This window comes from Hibiscus syriacus, unplaced genomic scaffold (assembly GCF_006381635.1).
Source record: "Hibiscus syriacus cultivar Baekdansim isolate YM2019G1 unplaced genomic scaffold, ASM638163v2 tig00111393_pilon, whole genome shotgun sequence".
In the NCBI taxonomy this organism is placed as follows: Eukaryota; Viridiplantae; Streptophyta; class Magnoliopsida; order Malvales; family Malvaceae; genus Hibiscus; species Hibiscus syriacus.
In genome coordinates, this window is record NW_024063079.1 from 125,083 (window position 1) to 146,977 (window position 21,895).

General features: G+C 32.3%; 4 protein-coding genes and 1 pseudogene across 5 annotated transcripts; 2 read left to right on the forward strand and 3 right to left on the reverse strand.

Moving 5' to 3' along the window:
* Positions 1 to 371: 371 nt before the first annotated feature.
* Positions 372 to 3,526, reverse strand: LOC120160859 (glucose-induced degradation protein 8 homolog). 2 transcript variants are annotated; one of them, XM_039171185.1, is made up of 7 exons: positions 3,327 to 3,526; positions 2,215 to 2,356; positions 1,375 to 1,522; positions 1,224 to 1,299; positions 1,046 to 1,157; positions 822 to 913; positions 372 to 751 (listed from the first exon to the last, which is right to left on the reverse strand). In XM_039171185.1, the coding sequence occupies exons 1-7, from the start codon at positions 3,357 to 3,359 to the stop codon at positions 707 to 709; spliced, it is 648 nt and encodes a 215-aa protein (XP_039027116.1). In that variant the 5' UTR covers positions 3,360 to 3,526; the 3' UTR covers positions 372 to 706. The 2 variants fall into 2 exon arrangements, with proteins under 2 accessions (XP_039027116.1, XP_039027115.1); XM_039171184.1 differs by lacking the exon at positions 3,327 to 3,526 and having other exon boundaries at positions 2,215 to 2,632.
* A 1,490-nt stretch (positions 3,527 to 5,016) lies between these two features.
* LOC120160863 (thioredoxin H1-like) lies at positions 5,017 to 5,747 on the forward strand. The gene is made up of 3 exons (XM_039171187.1): positions 5,017 to 5,186; positions 5,369 to 5,491; positions 5,589 to 5,747. The coding sequence occupies exons 1-3, from the start codon at positions 5,100 to 5,102 to the stop codon at positions 5,721 to 5,723; spliced, it is 345 nt and encodes a 114-aa protein (XP_039027118.1). The 5' UTR covers positions 5,017 to 5,099; the 3' UTR covers positions 5,724 to 5,747.
* A 2,056-nt stretch (positions 5,748 to 7,803) lies between these two features.
* On the reverse strand, positions 7,804 to 8,591 carry LOC120160861 (probable ubiquitin-conjugating enzyme E2 18). Its single transcript, XM_039171186.1, has 4 exons — positions 8,519 to 8,591; positions 8,277 to 8,380; positions 8,058 to 8,160; positions 7,804 to 7,949 (listed from the first exon to the last, which is right to left on the reverse strand). The coding sequence occupies exons 1-4, from the start codon at positions 8,546 to 8,548 to the stop codon at positions 7,833 to 7,835; spliced, it is 354 nt and encodes a 117-aa protein (XP_039027117.1). The 5' UTR covers positions 8,549 to 8,591; the 3' UTR covers positions 7,804 to 7,832.
* Positions 8,592 to 13,348: 4,757 nt separating this feature from the next.
* On the forward strand, positions 13,349 to 15,228 carry LOC120160793 (26S proteasome regulatory subunit S10B homolog B-like). The gene is made up of 9 exons (XM_039171131.1): positions 13,349 to 13,451; positions 13,609 to 13,728; positions 13,831 to 13,835; positions 13,896 to 14,027; positions 14,109 to 14,270; positions 14,347 to 14,433; positions 14,513 to 14,599; positions 14,677 to 15,105; positions 15,178 to 15,228. The coding sequence occupies exons 1-9, from the start codon at positions 13,349 to 13,351 to the stop codon at positions 15,226 to 15,228; spliced, it is 1,176 nt and encodes a 391-aa protein (XP_039027062.1).
* A 711-nt stretch (positions 15,229 to 15,939) lies between these two features.
* Positions 15,940 to 16,458, reverse strand: LOC120160860 (annotated as a pseudogene).
* Between the last annotated feature and the right edge of the window lie 5,437 nt (positions 16,459 to 21,895).

The following is a 21,895-nucleotide window of genomic DNA, read 5'->3' on the forward strand; positions in this document are numbered from 1 at the left end:
TAAGAAACTAAAACAATATTTTTTGAATCAATAACCAAAATTGATCATACTAAAAACATAAATGATCATTTGTATAGTTTACTCGGAAAGGAAAAATATTAAATTTAATATCAAGAACGGTTTAAACTAAGTAAAAATTTTGTCAACCATAAAACAAATTTTAACTATTCAAGCCAAAATTTAAAAAGAGCATCATACCACGCGCTATTAACTCTGCTTACTGTACCGGATAGATTTAACACCAATCCTTAAAAATAAGTAGCCTGCAAAATCCTTATTTGATTAGCCTTTAGTATAAAAATTAAACTTAATGGTTATGATAAAAGGCATTACCATACAATATATATTTTCATTATCAAAACGTTTTTTTTCCTAAAATGATTTGATAGTTATGTAATATTAACACTCGGATACAAATAAACTAAAAATCAAAATAAAAAGTTGAAAAACAAGGCCCCATTGCAACCCACATTGCAAAATTAGAGCTTTAAAAGACCATTCATGAAAAGAGGCAATCAGGCAAACTTCAGAAAGTGCATGAACATTTAGATGCACCCAAAGGGCCATTCTCAGAACCTTTACAGAGACGCAGGCAACGACTATACTGTCAACCACGACGAGACCTTATAGCGAAACCACATTCGGAAACAAAGAGATAAGCACCCTTTAACAGTTTTCTGCAGAAATTCTTTGAGTATTGTGCACTTCAGCTTCTCAGGAAGTCCTTCAAAGAAAACGGAGGAGGTCCATCCTACAAAATAGAACCGAGTTCATTGTCACATTTGGATCAGGTGTTCATGAAAGGAACCTCCATGGATTACCTTTCCATGCTCTTGATTTAAGCATTGTCTAACTACTGTTGTTTGTTGTATCAGCCTTTCCATTGCCGTGTAGGTTGGATGGTTTGCATGAGCTGACATTATTCATGACGCAGAATGACTAATCAGATAGTGACATTAAACACAGCAGATAGCCAGAAGAAGAATCTACACAACATCCTAGAAGGAAATCTGTTGCAAGAGGTAGTTTTAAGAACTAAACCTACCAAGAATTGCTCGATTTAAACTATCTGACACATGCTGCCGGTACTCCAAGCTAAGCAGGTGAAACATCGGAGATTTCTCTGGTTCCTCGTATGCAAGCAAAGCCATAAAATCCTGCAGTAACGGCATATCTATCAATGTCCAACACAGATTTGAAGTGTGAAAATTTGCTAAACATACTTCGAGCTTTTCAACATATTTTTGCTCCTTCCCAAAAGGGGTCAATTTCAACTGTGCAAATTCCAGAGCTTCTGTGCTGCAATAGAAGTGAATATTTTCAACTATAGAATATCTGCAATTTATAATTCAAGAGATCTTATTCTCATCTCACCATTTCCTAGAGCATACAAGCTCAACAAAGTAAAGGCTTAGAAGGTCAAAATGCAGGTCCTTATTTTTCTCTAGTAAGTTAGTTGCTAGCTGTTCAGTTAACTCAATTGCCTTAAGTGCATTACCCTCTAGGGCAAATTGATAAATTCCTGCAGAAAATTCCAACAAAATTGTCAGCATTTCAAGACTATAAAAGAGAGGTGACAGCAAATTACTACAGAGAAGAAACAATTTGTGGTAGTAAGATCACTGTTAAGTACACAACTCTGTTGGAAACATTGATACTTGCTCTTTTTGTAGTTTCAAGAAAATTTATTAGCAACAAGCATGCAGAAGAAAGCTCTCTGTTTTTGCAGAAATTTAGTAAGCTAGGTTGCTGAACCATCTTTTAGCCATATTTCAGCTTCAATGACAATTACTTCAAAGCCCTTTAGCTTTTTTAGGCACATTCCCATATGCATGCTAGCAAAGTTGTTCCGATTCGTCATATTTCTTTAAGTACCAGTATCTGACATGCGTGTCTGGGGCATATACAAACATGGGTATGAAAATATGACCCTCCTAAGACCCTCCAAATACATGGAAAATTTTAGAAAAAAAACTGAACATACCCATGTTGGACACATTGCCATATCCAACACACCTGAGTTTGGGTAACATAGCATGCTTGTTCACTTTCAAAACTTTAATGCAGAAGATAGATAGACCCCGTCGTTAGAAAACCTTGCATCTTTGAAAATTAACAGATGGCATGGTTGCACAAATCTGCTCCAGAATAGTAATCCTAGGTTATCTATATCTTATGCATAAAATTAATCAAGTGAGAAAAAACTTCACCTACTTTTTCGTTTTTCCATGTCCTCAAGATGATCAGAAGGCTGCTTCATCCCAGTACAAGCAATAAAAGATTCCACAGTTTCTTTAAAGCAATTGTGCTCAAGATATGACATAACAATGTTGTGGATGTCAATATCATTGACTGCCTGTAAAAGACAGATGGAAATGGAAGCCCAAATATAAGAAGCTAAGTCGACTGGAATGGCATAAGTATAACATATATTAATCAATAAGGCCATTCTGGTGTGTCATTATAAAAAAGAAGATGAAAAAGGAGTCCATAAGAATATGTACTATGCAGTACATTGAAAAATCTTAAAAACCAAACTGGACGATTCATCGAAAAATGACTGAAGATGAAGAATGCTATTTTAAGTTGCGACACTATAAACTATAGGCTAGGACAGGAAAGCGAAAGCTTACACCAACTATATAAATTATTGCTACAGGAAACAGCTGAAACAATTCCATATAACTCTAATCATGAAACAAGGTCTTATGCACACTAGACCAAACAACCCCGAAACAATCTGCAACCAAGACCTACAATTATACTAAAACTATCTTTCCAAATCCATATTCAACACTTGAACTTGTGGAGGGGCAACCTTCCAAACAAAGGGTCTATCCATAGAATAAAGGTTTTACTTGCTAACCCATTATTCAGTCACCATAGCAGAATAACACCCATAGCTTTGCATGCTGGTTCTATTACAAAATCAAGCTAATGCATATACAATATAACCCAAAAATAATTCAGAATCCATTAATACAAAATTGTTCTTGGAATTAGTTTCGACCCCAATTGAGTTTAAAAAAATCAAACCCTAACGAAACTTCATAGTTTACAAAACCCATGTTTATAATAAATCCACATGAACCCAGTAAACTATAACAAACTGATTAAACATCATAATTGCACAATGCCCTAATTTCTAATAATTCAATAAAAAATATATATATATCAGGCTTGGGATTATTCTAGAAAAAAAATTGTTCTGCAACAATGCAATTAACTAAACATATTTAAAGCATAAAACTATATTTACCATTTGACGAAAAGGGCCCAAATTTCATAATTGAAAACAGAATGAGTAGAAAAGATTAAAAACTTACAATTTGTTCGTAGAGACGAGGATCAACGTCCATGATCAGGCAGATTACGCGAACCGAAGCCTTGGGGTTTTAGTATTTGATAATAAATAGGTAATTAAAGGGGTGGATGGGTACTTTCGTGGATATATCAGCCCGCAGAAAGAAGGCGATGATCGCAGTGTGTAACTCTCTTTGTTTCAGTTTTTTTTCCTTCTTTTTTACTTTTAAAGTACGATCGGATAGAACTGTTATTGCTTTGCTTTGACTACACGTGCCTCTTCAGATTCCCTGTGTTTTTGCATTATTAGACTTGCATTAATTGTTTAAAGGGTAAACCACGTAAATAGACACTAATATTTGAATAAATTTTTATTTTTCTATTAAAATTTTAAAAATATCAAATCAATCACAAATCGTTAATTGTCGTTATTGTAGTAACCAAATGTTGATACAGCGCGTTAATTGACTTTTTTATGAAATCATTTAACCATGTAACTACTCAAAACTTATGTTTTCTTTCTCAATCTTTACTCTCTCTAATTTTTTAATTTTACCTATAAAGTCATTGTATGAAAAGTTACACCCACTTTTTTCATCTCTAATATTAAATCCGTCTCTAATATAAAACTAAAATATATGACAATAAAGGACTGTCACATTTACAAAATTAAAACACCATAAGAAAGATAATCCGATTACTCAAACCCAAATCTGCAACACTATTAATCTACATTCTCTAGTAAGGACCCCCCCCCCACAAGAGTTTGATCCAAATTCATAAACCCCTCCCTATAACTCAATCCTTCAAATATTGATTGTCGAACAATTAGAATGTTGCATCCGGATGTCCGGATCAATAAACCCAGTGTACTTTCAACTTTATATAAATATAATAGATAGACACAGAGAAAAATTTAACATATTAATATAGTCTAATTTTATAAATTTAGTGTTAACTTTATATACATATTAACCATCATTACATATAACATACACTTTTACATATACACATATTAGATATGAAGTCATTGTCATACGTTACTATAATTAACATTTATACAAAATAATTTTATTAGGTTAACATACTAAATATGAAGCCATTTTTAAAGGATGGTTGTTATCTTTAGAGGTCTCATGTTTGAATACGGTGTTTACAATGTGTGTTTTAATGTTTATTGACAAATGATTGAGAGTTTTTCGAACAGTGTAATTATCTCGAATTAATAATAAAAATATATTAGGTTAAACTTTATCTTAAAAGATTAAAAACTTATAGTAAATTCGAGAAAAGCTTTAGTTGAAAAAACTATAGTAGTAAAGTAGACGATCATAGCTGAATCACTCTAATAAAAATTCTTAGTTCGTGTGTTGGGCTTTAGCAAACAAAATTTGGGCTTTAAGCAATGAGCCATTATAAATCAATGACACGTGTTGGCAAGTGGGGCTGCCATTACTTTTATTCATATTCTGTTTATTAGCCGATTGTACATTTACGTCAGAGCCACCACGCGTCGCATGCATACGCCGTGTCGTTATCCAAACTCAATGACACTTCGGGCCCTTTACACGGAAACGTTAACTCCAAACTATTCTCACCGCTGACCGCAAAGATTTTGCCTCGCTGACATATGAGAATGCGTCAAGTGTTTCCAGAACATCACCGATGGCATTTTCGTAAAAACAATCCAAACTATATAAAGGCTTTGTGCACCGGGAGAAAATTATTAAACAAGCGAAAGAAGGAAAAAAGTAGTCTGCTTCACCCATTTTATCACAGCTTAGAGATCGAAAACAATGGCGGAAGAGGGACAAGTTATCGCCTGCCACGCTGTTGATTCATGGAACCAGCAGCTCGAGTCGGCTAACAAATCCGATAAACTGGTAAAACCATGTTCTTTCTTTGTGTTAGCTAAAGAAACTGGAAAAAAAAGGAAGTGTTGTTTCTTTGTATTAGCTTAAATTGTGTGTTTTTAGATTGTTTGTAAAAATGGGTTTTTCTACTTATTTGTTATTTTCACTTCAATTAGTGAAAATTTTGTAGTAAAAGTTAGATTTTTGGATAGGTGGTGGTGGATTTCACAGCTTCATGGTGCGGACCATGCCGTTTTATAGCACCAATCCTGGCGGATCTTGCAAAGAAGCTGCCCAACGTGTTATTCTTGAAGGTGGATGTTGATGAATTGAAGGTAGGATGTGATCTCTTAAGCAAATGCTTGATAAAAAAGAATGTAATTTTAGCTACTGATTTGTGTTAAACTTTTTATGGTGTTTGTATAACTGCAGAGTGTGGCTCAGGATTGGGCTATTGAGAAAATGCCGACTTTTATCTTCCTGAAAGAAGGCAGCATAATTGACAAGCTTTTTGGTGCAAGGAAAGATGAATTGCAGCAGAAGATTGCCTTGCATTCTTCTGCATGACTCAGTGTTAAATTGCAATAGAAACTAGAATCTTAATGTGTGTCTGGGGAAGAACAGATATAAATAATGGTTTAACTTTAGGTGTTTAAAATGAATAACGTTTTATCCTTTTAGATGCATAATATTTTTTCTTTTATCTTTTTAGGGGCTTACATACTAACTATAGTTAGTTAAAGAAAACAGCTAATGTTTATATTAGATACATGGATGGATGTAGGAATTATGTTAGGAGAGATGAATTTAGTGAGAACTTATAAAATTTAAGGAGCGAAAATATAAATACATACAAAATATATATATATATCTAAAATATATTTTAAGGAGTGAACGTTCCATCCGCCCTCCTTTAGGTCTATTATATTTATATTTATTTTTTTAACGTGTAGTTAGAGATTTTTTTTTATTAAGGATAAACGTCTAATATTTTTGTCTCCATAACGACCGTTAAAAAAGTCGTTAAATAATACATATATTTAGGTGTATAAATCATAAGACCATTAAAAAGGTCGTTAAGTAATACATGAATACATGTTTATATATTTTTAAAATATTTAATTTTTTAAAAGATTAAATAATATTATTAATTAAAAAAGCAAATTCTTTTAAAACAACGAAAAAAATTTCACAATCCTAGAATCTCTTATTTCAAATTCACTATTAGTTGTTCTTCTTCATCGTAGAACGATTACTTATTCATTTTTAAACTTCCACTTTATCATCTCTCTTGTTGTCCCAATTATCTTAAATTTAGAAATTTAAAAATAATTCCCTAAACCTAATACTTAAATTCCTAACATTAATCTTAAATTTATTATTCTCATCCTAAATTAACTTTAATTAAACTTAATTCTCTAAACCTAATACTTAAATTCCTAACATTAATCCTAAATTTATTATTCTCATCCTAAATTAACTTTAAAGATCTACAGAGATAATGAAGAGGGGTATTGAATACAACTGGAGAGGAAGAAAACTTTTTGAGATAATGAAGAGGGGTATTGAATACAACTGGAGAGGAAGAAAACTTTTTGAGAAGGCGAGGGGTTGCCATCTGTTAGTCTTTCGAACATGATGTTTAAATCCTTTGGATCATGTGTAAGTGTTTAAATTATATTCTAAGTTAATTTTAGATGTACAAATAATTTTTCGTTAAAAATAGATGCATAATATTTACTCAAGTGTCAAACATTTAGTTACACTCTTTTATATTTTATATTTAGATTATCATATGCTTCCTTTACCAGTGTTTTTGATGTTTCACTCGTATTCTGCGGACATCATGATCGCCTCAAGATGGTGATTTTTTGATGCGTCTCACCGACACTATAACAAGATTATAACATTTCTATACGACATTGTGAAAGATATTATGCGTCTCACCGATACATATTTTTTCCAGATTAATATTTCTATTTGGTGACCAACCAACTTCTCTCAGACTTCCAACAAGGTGTCCCCAAGCATAGGACAGTAGCAAAAAACTTTTAATAATATCTCTATCTAGTCACCTCTGAAAAATAAACATGGAAATTTTTTATCACAAATCACTTTGTGACAGTATAATATACTTGACAGTTTTGAGCAAAGCTTGATGTACTCACAGGCTCACAGCTAGACTAGAAAAAAGAAGAGATGAAAAATGGCAACATATCAGCATAAGTGAAGAGTTCCAAGTATAAATAATTGGCTCAAGAGCTACTATGAACAATGATAAAAGATGCAATATCAATTACATAGTTACTCTTAAATACAATGAAAGTGCCAAACATTTTCTATATCATTGGCACATTTGATGACCTCACATTCAGACAGTATGCGGCATGCCATTTCTTAAAATCGATCATGACAGTCAGGATTGAACTTTACAAAATACTGCATGACTAATGACAACAATTTCTCCATAAAGGTGAGACGGTGACAGTTAACTCAAAGTGACATTCCAAAAAAGAACCACTACAATTATGATTACATGTAATTATAATTTGTTCAGAAAAATTCCCAAACCAACACTCTATCAGTCGTAAACATCAAACATGCTTCAACCAACAAGATTAAAAAGACTTGTTGTTCAACATAATTGTTGTTAGCAACATGTAGAACAAATTATCCTTAACAAATTACGAGTCCAGCAACGGTAAAGGAAAAACTAATTGCATCAATACCTAAACAAATATGTCCATTGCTATAAATATGAGGATGCAGAGGCGCCGGAGGAACAAAAATCACCTGTTCAATTGAACATAGGATTACCATAATAATCTCCAATCATAAACCATCAGTTTCACTATTTACTCAGTAACAAAACAAAAAGGAAACGGAAAGCAAAAGAGATACCTGGGGTGCCTCCATAGGATAATGCTCAGGAAAATCAACCTGAAGCTGATGAGTTTCATTAGCATAGAGCGTTCCAGGAGCTCCGTTGACTTCGATTATCCATCTTTCCATCAAGAAAACAGAAATCCAACAAATTAAAGACACAAATCACAAATCAATCCCTCGATTATCAGAATTATCCAGAAAAAAATCAATTATAAGAGTAAACTAAAGAAAAACCTTTGGAGATTATCAGTAACTTTATGCTTGAATCCAGCAGGTGGATTAACTTGCCACTCCACTAACTCTTTCTGGAGCCTATTACTAGCGATCTTGCTTAAAGCCTACGCAAAAACACAATAAAAAAAAGGACAAAAAATAAAACAAATAGGAAAACAGAAAAATCAAAACAAATTCGAAAGAACGCAACCTCAGCTAGGGAAAATAAACAACAAAAGAGAAAAGAGAAAAACAACAGAAACCTTGCGTGAATGAGAGGAGGAGCTAGTCATGGCTTCAGCGCGAGAGAACTCGGAGCGGAGAGACTGAAAAAATTGACGGTGCCGTCTGCTGTAATTTATAGGGTAAAGTATGATGACGTAATTTGGCGAGTATTATTAAATTATTTTATGTTATTTTATTAAATCTCGACTATTTAAATTTATCAAATGATGTTTTAATTATTAAAAATTATAATTTAGATAATTTCAAAGTTAAATTTTATCATAATTTCAGTTTTAACTTCTAGCTTAAACAAACATTAATTATAGAAAATGATGAATTTAGAACTTATAAATTATCGAACAATCATTTTATAATTTTTAATAATTAAAATATTTAATAAAATAATATTTTATAATAAAAAATTAATTTTATAATTTTTAATAATAAAAAACCCAACAACAAAAAAAAACTTGTATAATCGACATTCATTTGTATAATTTAATTTATATACTCAAGGATTCTGGGAATATGAATTGTTATTGGTGGAGAATGTTGGAGAAAAATGTCACTAGATCGGACGATCCAGAAAATTACGGGTTCGAGTTATGTATTGCTGTGATTTTTCCGCTTGGCATTAAAAGGTTTTACTTTTGTTTTTATTAAGTGATAAGTCACATTTTGCCCCCTAAAATTGGCTGTTTTTCCAACTTGGTGCCTAAGCTTTTTCATATTAGTCCCGAACTTAACAATTTTCACAATTTGGTTTTTAGACACAAATTCTTTTTCTTCTTCTGTTGACATGGTAGTACTCTAAGATGGTCTCAGTCATCACTAAAATAAATATTGTAATACTTTTAGGCGATAGTGCGACATAGTCTCGTAAAAAAGGATAAAAATTCAAATTCAGGGATCTAATATGTAATATTATTAAGTTCGATAATAAATATAAACAAAATATATTAAGGACCAAATTGAATAAAAGACGGAATATGGCTTATACTTCTAGTAAAGAGCGGTATAAATTTATATAGTTTTGTTTAAAGTAATTTACTTTTATTTATTAAAGAGAAAAGAATATATCATCAAGTAAATGGAATATTCGATATCTACCATAATTAATTCTTATTGGTATTGAAAGTGAATTTGAATAAACTTCCGTTATTAATTACAACATTTTTTTAAAAATATCATCTTAAGTGGACGGTCTAATTATTATCGTCTTTTTTTTGTTCTTTTTTTATTCTTAATTTTTTATTTATATTTAAATAAATATTCTCTTCCTTTTATTTTTTTCTTTTCACATATTTTAAATTGTTGGTTTTTGACTTTGTTTTATTTATGCTTTTAGGACACGATTTTGTTTATCATTATAGTAGTTTGGTATTTTCATTTTTTGTTCATCACGACATATCTCTTAACGAGGAAAAGTTGACAATCTCGTATAATAAAATATCTTTTACGTCAGTTTGTCAATGCATTCAAAACCGTTTGTGAAGTAATTTGTCAGATTGATTTTCTCAATCTTCACACCTTCATCAACATTGCGTCAACGTTTGAATAAAGACATAGAGATTATTGATAATTGCTAGATTTTTATAGAAGATGAAACATGTATTTTAGAAAAAAATTTGATTTTATTTTTCTTTACATATATTTTATTCAATGAAAATCTAGTTTTATTTTTTCAAAAAATTACTAACCAGTAATATAAGTTTTTGAGCTTGTTTTTAATACATTGATACTATGCTTTTTTCCCTTTTCATCGTATGAATCAACTAAAAATTGTCACATAATTTCATTTTTGTTGATTTCTATTTTGCAAATATATATGTTTGTATACGAAAATTACTGTTTCTTTTTTAATTTTGCTATATGTTATTAAAATTTGAGTTAATATAAAAATAAGTGTTCAAATTATATTCTAAGTTAACTTTAGGGTCTGTTTGTTTGCCTGTAATTGGTTTTTCGGAAAATGAATTACTGGAATTTGAATTACTGGAAAATGAATTACTGGAATTTGAATTCTGGAAAATGAATTACATTTCTGGAAAATAAATTACATTTCTGGAAAACATCTGGAAAACGTTTTATGATGTTTGGAAGATGTTATTTAAACTTTTTTCCACTAGTTGAAGAGTTTTTTAAAAATTATTTATTACAAATATTAAATATAATAAATAATATTATTTCTAATAAAACTTAATATTATTATTTTAAAATATTAAAATAATTTATTTATTATTAAATATTTTTTTATAATTTTATTAATAAAAATATTAATATTGGTATATTTTAGTGAAATAAAATATTATAAATTATATTAATTATTTATTAAAGTAATAGTGTTAATTATATTTTAAAAATATTAATTAGTATATTTTAAATATCTTTACTAAAATATTATTTAAATATATAAATAATATTATTTATTATTAAATATATAAAAATATTATTATATATTATTAAAATAAAAATATAATATCTTATATTATTATAAATTGATTATATTATTAAACTAAAAATATAATATTATATTATTATAATATTAATAAATATATTTTAAATATTTTAATAATTAATATTTTGATGAAAATGATATTAAAATATTTTATTAATATTAAATTCATAAAATAAAATTATTTTGAGTATTTTTGCTTTGAAGTGAAAAATTCGGAAAATGAATCTATAAGTCATTTTTACAGAAAACACAAAGGAAATTCTGTTACTAGGAAAATGAATTACGTTCCGGAAAACGAATTACGTGAAACAAACACGGGAAAATATTTTCCGGAAAACGAATTACGTGAAACAAACACGGGAAAATATTTTTCGGAAAACGAATTACATGAAACAAACACGGGATTTCGGGGAAAACCAATTTCGTAATTGGTTTTACAGCAAACAAACACACCCTTTAGATGTTTAAAAAAATTCATTAAAAATAAGTGTCTAACGTTTTATTTGTTACACTTTTAGGTGCCTATACAATAACGGTCGTTAAAAAAAACCGTCAAGTGACATGTATCATGTTTATATTTTGACTTAATGCAAAAAATGACTCAAACTATACCCTAAATTAACTTCTAGTATCTAAAGAAATTTTTGCTAAGAATATGTGTTAACATTTTCGTCATTACTTTTTTAAGTGCCTAGGCTGTAACGACCATTAAATTCGGTCGTTATCTAACACATGTCGTTTATATATATATATATTTTTATTTTTATTTTTATTTTTATTTTTTTAAATAAAATACTATTTAAAACATTTTTTAAGAAAAAAATCTCCCTCTCTCCGCGTGTGCAAAAATTCCCCCTCCCCCTCTTCAGTTGAATTTAGACCCCCAATCGACTCCATAAATCCATAAAGTTAACTTAGGGTGAGAATGATAAATTTAAAATTAGGGTTAGAGATTTTGGTATTAGGTTTAGAGATTCAAGTTTGATTTTATGGATTCAAGGGAATTGCGACGACAACAAGAGGGGTGATCGACAATAAAAGTTATATAACGGATGAGTGATCATGCGACGATAGCGAAGGTGGTTGGTGATGGCTAACAGTAGTTGGTAATGGGGTTGAAATGAAAGATTTTATAATTGTAATTTTTTTTTGTAAGTTTAGAAAAAAAAATGTTTTTAATTAATAATATTATTAAGCTTTTTTTTAATATCTGTCACTTAACTGTTTTTTAACAATTATTAATGCGTAGAACCTAAAAGTGTAACATATGTTATTCATCTATTTTTAACGAAAAATTATTTAGACACCTAAAGTTAACTTAGGATATAGTTTGGGAACTTTTTTTCATTAAACCTTAAAATTTTCATTTTAAATTTGAGATTATGCTAATCTATTAACGTCCATGATCTTAAACGAATTTTGATATATGTGAGGGTGTAAATAAACTAAGTTTGTACGTTCAAAATTATGTTTGTGTTCGTTTGTACATTTTTATAGGTGTTCTATTCGTGTTCATTTCAATTTTCAGTACATGTTCATGTTCGTTTATTTATTTTTAAAAGTGTTTGTTTGTTTAGAGTTAAAAAACATATTCATTTAATTTTTTTGAACATGCTCATTTGATGCTCGTTTAACATTTACCAACATGTTCAATAACCCACGCTATATGTTTACCTTTTTATTTGTAAGCCATACATGGTAAAATTACACAACTAGTCCTTAAGTTTCTTAGATTTCATATTTTGAACTTCAAAGTTCACCTTTTGTTTAATTGAGTCTATATCTTCAATGATATTTAAAATGTAAAAAAATAAAATAAAAGGAAAAAGAGAACCGAGTAAACGAGATTGTTCATAAACATAAACGAATTGAACACACATATGTTCGTTTTCATTTGTATACTAAGTGAACATAAAAATTTGCTCATACTTGTTTATTTAACTTAATAAATGAACGTTATACGAACGATTTACAAGAGTTCGTTAAACGCTCTGTTCGTTTACACCCCCTATATGTGAGAGCGATTAGTTTATCAAATTTAATTATAAATTTTAAATTTAGACCTAATTAAGAATCAAAACAAGATCTGAATTAGTCAATCAATCGATCGAATATAGGTGGTTATAAAAAAATCAAAACAAGAATTTAACCAAAATTGAATTCAGGAATTAGTTAAAGTAAGTGAGAGCGGTTAGCATAACAAGTTAAAAAGAACCAAAATGTAATTTAAGCCTTATAAAACCAAAAAATATCACAACTGAAGAAACCTGAAAGCTTTCTTCCAACTCAAGAAACCTGAAAGCTTTCTTCCAACTCAAGAAACCTGAAAGCTTTCTTCCAACTCAAGAAACCTAGGAAAGCTTTCTTCCAACTCAAGAAACCATTTGATGTTTGATCAGAGACTGCCACAATGAGCAACAAAGAAGACATCATATTTCGACGTAGAGTGAAAGCAGCGATGAGCATTAAGAAAGTCCTTGACAAGGAAGACTTGGGAACCCGGCTTCGACAAGGTCTCCTCCCATCAGTTTCTCATTTCTCCAGCACTGATTTGTTTTTCAATATCAGCTGATATACAAAAGAATGCTTCTTGCTTTGCCTGGTTAAAATCTTTATGTTCTCAATATATAAGATGATTCTTGACATGTATTTATGCTCATTAATGCTCAGCTACGGAGGATCTGCATGCCATTAAGAAGGAATTCGAGATGACGGAAGACAATTTGAAGTATCTTCAGAGTGCAGGCCAGTTTGTTGGAGAAGTTCTTAGGCCTCTTGATAAAGAACGCTGTAACTACACCTCCCCCCTTTGTTTCAATATCATTTGACTCTTTTTCTTCTTCTTGAGAACTGATAATAACTATAAAGATGAATGTCTGTATGATGTTTTAGTTATTGTTGAAATCGATGACGTTGAATGCTATCTTGGTGGTTGCGGAAGCGAAATAAATAAGAAGACACTCACTTCAGGAACCAGAAGGGTTGTGGTTGGTTGTGGAAGTAGAGTCGATAAGGAGACACTGACTTCAAAAACCAGAGTGGTTCTTGACAGGGCCACGCTTAAGATCACGCTGACTCTTCCACCTGAAGTAAGCTATTTGCATCCGAATTTTCGCAGAAGCAAGGTTTTCTAGAGGTCTGATACCTTGTTGTACATTTTTGGATCACAGGTTGATCCAGTTCTTTACAAAATGGTGCAAGAAGATCCAGGTAACATTAGCTACTCGGCTCTTGGTGGTTTAACCGATCAACTTCAAGATTTGAAAGATTGTGTTGAGCTCCCTCTTCTGAATCCCAAGCTTTTCCTTAAACTTGGAATTAAACCTCCCAAGGTGATTTTACCTTCCTTGCTTTTCAATTGATGGGTTAAGGGTGGTTTGGTTGAGTGGTGTTTCGATGAGATTGCAGGGTGTCCTCCTTTATGGTCCTCCTGGTACTGGCAAGACATTGTTAGCCAGAGCAATAGCAAGTAATGTTGATGCTTCCTTCTTAATGGTCAGAATTTTTCGTATTTTCGTGTTTACTTGGAAATCCTTGAATAGACGCATTTTACCTTGTGCTCATCTGAATTCAGGTCGTTTCGACTGCAATAGTCGACAAATATATCGGAGAAGGTGCAAGGCTGATAAGAGAAATGTTCAGTTATGCACGTGATCACCAAGTAAGAGTCTTGAATTATGTGTGTTTCTACTGGTGCAAGGCATTAATATGTGTGTGGGTTTGCTTCTTTTTATTCAGCCGTGCATTATCTTTATGGATGAGATTGATGCCATCGGTGGACGCTGTTCGAGTAAAGGGTCAGATAGTGACCGTGAAACCGAAAGAACAATGATGGAGTTACTCAATCAGCTTGATGGATTTCATAAGCTTGACAAGGTTAAGGTGATCATGGCCACCAACAGACCTGACGTTCTCGACCCTGCGCTTCTTAGTCCAGGGCGGCTGGACAAAAAGATAGAGATTCTGTTGCCGAACAAGCACTCGAGAACAGAGATCCTCAAGATTCATGCTACGGCTATGGCAAAACATGGTGAAATTAACTATGAAGCTGTTGCTAAACTTTCTGAGGGGTTTAATGGTGCTGATCTACGAAATGTTTGTACGGAAGCTGGATTGTTTGCCCTTCGTGCAGGTCGTGATTATGCCATTCAGGATGATTTCATGAAGGTAAAACCTCGAGACTTGATGCATGGAATATTGTATTACTTTGGTGATGATATGCTTCAGTTGAAACTGCAGGCCGTAAGAAAATTGATGGAGGCCAAGAAACTGGAATTATGGGAAAAGTAGACCTTCAACCTTCTGACACCAGCATTATGGAATGATTTTAAGCCTTAGTTAGGGTTGTTATAATAAAGTGGTTGTGAATTGTAGCTTGTGCACTTGTTTTACAATGTTCAATCAAATCAAAACATGATAAAGGATAGGAATTAAACAAGTTGCCTAGGAGGCTTCACCCCTAAAACAACAATTTAGAATGCACTAAAATGTTAAAATGAACTAAATCTCAAATTAAAGTTGGGGATTATATCTTAAACTTGAACCGAAATTTAATTAACAAATTGGTTAAAATAACTGAGAGCTGTTAGCTATAGCAAGTAATGTTGATGCTACCTTCTTAAAGGTCAGACTTTTATACAGTATCTGATTTTTCTTAGCTTTTGTTCAGTTGACAGTTGGTGTATTAATATCATGTTCATGTATTTTCATTTGTCATAATCTTACTTAAGGTTGTTCAAGTAATGTTCAAAGTTGAAATCTACCTATCTGGTTTTCTCTGACATGTCTTGGCAAATGAATGCATTTTTTCAACCAAGAGAAAGAACACCAAAGAGAAGACACCATAATTATGAAGATTGGAAGGAAGAAGACGACACACAAGTGAAGGAGTTTAATATTACAGTAATAAACCCTCCACACCACCTTATATATACCAGAAGAAGAAAAAAGAGACCCAAAATGTTATATTTGGCAGGCAGCTCTTGCTTTCTAGTTCCCAATTCAATACTGAAACATATCTGCAGAGACCACAATTGGTTGGTTAAGGCAAGGCAAATTGGAAGGGTTGATGAAGTTGGTGAAGCTTTCAGCAGTTGTTTCAAAAGCTTGACTTTCATAAATCATAAACCCAATTGCATATTGTGGGATTATTGAAATAGTCAAGGATCTCATTTACAGAATCCAATATTTGGCTTAGTTCCATAATCTGAGCTCTCAAAACTGAGTTCTCAGCCTCCATGTTCAAGTACTGATGGGTGGCGAAGTTGATGCTCGTGAGGATTTGATAATTTTCTTTCCTTAGCCGATTCAGTTGAGCCATTAGATCATTTAAATGCTTTTGTTTTCTCATCCTGGACCTCCTTGCTGATTCTCTGTTCGATTCCATTCTCCTTCTTTTCCTTTGATCCATCAACTGATGCAAATCCTGTTCAGACCCTGAATTCTGAAGCAGAGTTGAACCTGGAGAGTTTGAATTTCCACTAGACGAAGCCATATTTATATATTTACACCAAAATCACTGATGAAAGACGACAGCACCCAGATTCTAATTATGTTTAGCTAATTCAGAGGTTTATATGTTTGATTTTATTTTGTGTTGTATGCATATGAAATGAAAATCAAGCGATTACAGATAGTTTATTTATGAAAAACATAGAACCAGTGGAGGAAGACGACTGAGAAAGATTGAACGAGATGGGTCCTGCGTCTGAGAGAAGAATTTATCATAAACCCCGACCGGAGGATTTCACTCACAACCGGAGACATGAAATCTCAAACACCAACAATTTATTTAGCATCAAGATTTACAACACCAAAAACAAAAGACGAAAAAGATAAAGATAGCTTCTTTTTTGCAGGGGGAAAGAAAACAGCAAATCTCAGGGAAAACAAGAGATTTTCTTTGTTAAAGTTTTTCTCGAGTTTGGATTTCTGGGTTTTTTTACTCTAGAGAATCTGGATACAATGTTGAACAAGGACAACCCACCATTGAATTGCAAATACACATATCAAAACGATATGAAAGCAACAGAGGAAATAATGAAAAACAGAGGTACAAGAAATGATGAAATAAAACCTAAAGCGGCGGTAGGAGTTAAAGTGAAAGAGGCTTTGAGAGAATTGTTAAGGAAAAAAAAAAAAAGGAAGGATAATACAACAACAACAAAACCCTATTCTCATATACAATGGGGCAAAGGGAGGTAGGATAGTAGGTTGTCATTGACGCTAGGTTGAGAGCAGTTTTCGTGGAAGACCTCATGCAGTCAGAAAATTAAAAATAAAGAATAGATACAATGTATGTATAAACAAATAAATAAATATATAGTTGAACAGTCTTCATATGCAATATTCATATGCGCGTCTGTAATAGGAAGTAATCCCTGCAAATAACTCTCTACGTAAAAATCTCTGCATATAGACAGAAACGTAAGACCCGGCTAAATTTAAAAGGAGGAAACATGAAGAAAATGATATACAGAAGTCATTGATAGCAAGCTACGAGAGAGAATAAAGCCAAATGGGTTAAAACCTAAACTAAGACAACACTACTCCGCTACCCTAGTTCTAAGCCTTCATATATCCCAATGACAGAAACGTATAAAAAGTAGAAGTCCTGGAAATTACTACAAATGCATTAAAAAGAAGACAGAGATGCTACACCCTATGGCTGTGACCCACACTACTTGGCTACCCTAGTCTTAAGTCTCCATAATTTCCTATCAGAGGTCATTTCCTCGATAAGGACTAAATCCTTCAAATCAGATCTCCAGCAGTCTACTCACTTCCTCCTTGGTCGTCCTCTTCTTCTGGCACCCTCGACTGTAATCGACTCTACCTCCTGACCGCATCTAACAGTTGTCGCCTAAGGACATGCCCAAACCACCGTTATAACATCCCGAAATCCGAGTCAGTGACTAAAATGAGAATTTTTGAAATTTGGTGATAAAAGTAAAATAGTTTAATAGTTTAATGACTTATTGGAAATATAGTTAAAGGTTGTTTGGTAATTATTGAATGAATTAAAGGGCAAATTGGTCATTTGATAAGAAAGATATTTTTTCCCATTTTATAAGAATGAAACACGTGGGGGAAAAGAAAGAGTTATATGGGAAACTCTCTTCTTCTTCTTCTTCCTCCCGTATCTCCAAGCTCAAAGGTAAGTTTGTGATTTCTTGATTATTGGTTGATTTAAAGGTTGGGTTATGATCACTAGATGATAATTAAGCTTAAGGAAAGTTTAATTTGTTCTTAAACAACAAGATGAAAGGTATATGAGAGATTAAAGATTTTGAGTTCTTGAATGAAATCTTGGAATAGAGCTCATTACTCATATTGGAAGACAAATTTGACTTGTCATCCACTTAATTAAGGGATATGAAGTGATGGAATTGAATTTAGAACAAGTAGAAAATTTAGTATGATTCTTGGATTTCATATGGAAGATAGAATTTTGAGTTTAAAGAAGTGAGTATGGAGTAGAAGTGAGTTTAAATATGTATATGAAAGTTAGGAATATTTAAAGGAGGTGAAAGATGAAGAATTAAGCAGAAAGAGAGTGAATTCGTGCTTAAAATGTAAATTCTGGGTTGTATGCATCGATGCATCTTCAATGTGCATCGATGTACTCTCAAATAAATGAACATCGAATGCAATCAGTGCATCGATGCATAAGGAGTGCATCGATTCACCTGCTTAAAATACAAACATTAAATAGGATTTATGCACCGATGCATGAATAGTGCATTGATGCACCTGTCAAGGGATGTATCGATGCATGCCTTCATTAAAAGATAAAAATAGCTTTCTTATTAGCCTAAGGAATGATAGTTTAGAATATATCAATTAGTATACTGATATGTATCAATGTATTAATATGTAGATTTAGAACGTGATCTCGTTCCGGAACAATTGAAGGATTAGAATCGAGTCAAGCAAGGCTAAGGTGAGTATATATTAGAAGTATGGTATAATGGAATAAGACTTGTGATAAGTCTAATTCATATGTTGATTTTCATAGCACAATAGTTATGAACATGCATACATGATAATTATTATGATACATGCATAAAGTATATATGTCCATATGATTTGATAAATGATATATGTGAAAAGACCCAAATGCACATGTGATATGATAAGTGATATGAGCTATGTGATCACAAGAGAAATGACATGAACACATGAACACATGAAACATAAGAATAATGCCCATGGTATACGATATGAGAGCTATAGGTATAGTTGGCATGCCAAGAGTCGAGGGTTCTACGTGGTCCTTCGGGACGTATATGTATCCTTTGGAACATTTACAATGTCTTTTGAGACAGATCTGATCCACGGGAATATGTATATAGTTCTTAAGGAGTGGTCCTTTGGGACAAATACAATCATAGGTTCTTCAGGACAAATTTCATAGCCCCTAGTGGGACCCATACGAGCTGTGGTGACAGCATAGTTCACAACCTCAATGTACTCGAATACCTTGAGTTCTAAAAAATGTACATGGGCCTATAAAAGGTTATCAAAGGTAATTACATTGTTATAGTTATATGTTATCATATTATTATTGTTTACATTGAATTGTATACGACAGGATTGAATGGATAGATTGCATGTTCATATTCATACTGAATGAATTATTGTTATATTTATATGTCTCACTAAGTCTATGACTTAGCATGTAAGTGATTTACACGTAGGTACCAAGAATCAGAAATAGTGGAAATAGGGTTGCAAGAACAGCATCACTACTAGAAGATCAGATCAGAAGTAACGGATAAAGTATGTCTTTTGTCGTATATATGGTTGACATGTAAGAAAAGTGTCTGTTACAAATGCTCTAATCAGTTTTGTTTTGTTTTGGTTAACTTGTGTAAAGTAATAATGTTATTTTAATGAAAGTTTTAAATTTCCTTGATTTTTCGTCAATAGTCAAAGTTTGAAAAGTCAATGTGACACCTCGGACTCGTATCCGGGTCGGGTGCGGGTTGAGGGTGTTACAACCGTAGTCTTCCCTCCCTCAATTTTTCGGATACAAGCACTACCCCCAATGACATCCTAAATGCAGAGTTTGGTGTCATGTCCCATAGAGTCCTACCACATGCCCATCGAAGCATTCTCATTTCTGCGGCCTCCATCCTCCTTATGTGATCCTTTTTGATTGCCCAACATTCTGATCCATACAACAGCGCTGGTCTTATTACCATTCTATAAAATTTTTCCTTAAGTTTTAGAGGCACCTTCTTGTCACACGTAACTATGAAATAACGATGAAGATGTAGAAGTATGCATAGAAAGACACGTTCTCCCATCAAAGGATCGTTTCAAGTACCTAGAGTATATGATACATAAAGATGGAGTGTAAATGATGACGTTACACACCGTATAAAAGCGGGATGACAATCAATATATAAACAATAAATATCTTGTTTGAAATTGTTATTTCATAGTTATGTTACCTATAATAATATTCATTATTGTTGTAATCGAGATAAATGCAATGAATCCAAAAACAAAATCTCAACCATAATTTAAATCCTTAGAGTATACAATGTTAATATATTGAAGCTAGTCTAATTTTACACGTTCAAAGTAAGACAATAAATGAGACGAGATAGATCGCGAATTATTCGAGATCAACTCGATCAAAGCTCGGTCAACTCTCTAATTGAATAAACTCGACTCGAGCACAATCTTGACTCGAATTCTTAACGAGCCAAAGCGAGCTACTTAATTCCATACTCGAAAAGCTCACAAGTAACTCGAAAAAAATAATATATTAAAATTTTAGATTTTTAAAATTAATTTATTATTAATATTAACATTTATATGTTATTTTTTGAAAAAATATACAATATAAGGCTTTCATTTCCTTAAGATTTAGGTTTGAGCTCGAGTTTAAGATTCAATCGAATTAAGTTTGAGAATATTTCGAGTTCAAATTTCTTCTAGTTCGAGTCGAGTTCCAAATTTTGATTTTGAGTCGAGCTTAAAAATTTTAATCTTGCAAGCTTTTGAGTTAGTTCGAACTTCAATTGTTTATTTCAAGTTCGAGTCGAGCTTAACAAATTTAAGCTTGTGAATTTTCGAATCGTGTCAAACTCAATTTTATACTTTTCGAGTCGAGTTGAGCTCAACACTACTTGAACTCGACTCAACTCATTTACAAGTTCAGATGTAGAAGTGCATAACTAAAACATCATCTCATTAAATTCACTGCAAAATTAAATAATCATTTTATTGGTGCTTTCTAATCTGGATGAGATTTTTACTAATTTTATTAGGTGAACATTTACCCATTTTTGTTGTTCCTCATCCATCATTGCACCTTTGGAAGTTTTGGTAAGTAGAAAATGAAAGTCAAACACGAGTTTAGAACAAGAATCAAAATGGGAAGTTGGTGGACTCGATGAAAATGACATAATTGACTGAAACTGTAATGCAAATCTATGTTTTAATCATGACTATGAACAATGAAAGCAACAGGGAGTCGAAATTACGTTGAAGTAACCATACATGTAGGAAGAAAATGATCAGACTTGAATTTTCAATTATTTGGGCTCAAAATAATCCCAGAAAATATTACTTTCCCAGAAAATCTGGGAAACATTATTCTTTACATCCCTAATAACTAGAAAACCCAAGTAGATTTTCCAATGAACTCGCTAAAAATTATGTGTAGATCTCTTAATTCTTGACCACAATCGATGCAGTTTTCTTGGATCAAAGTTTTCCTTCGTTCAGCAATGAAATTATCCACTATTAACCGAAACTCATCATTGCTCATCTCATCGAGCGATTTCCTTGGCGGCTCAGTCCTTGAAACCACCAGCTCTCTGCCCGTCATTGCCGTCTCTAATCTTTTGAACTCCCGCCGGGGACGTTGGTTTCCGGATTCCGTGAGCAACGATCGTGTTCTTCGGTACTCTTTTTGCTTGACTTTATCAGTTGAAGTTAT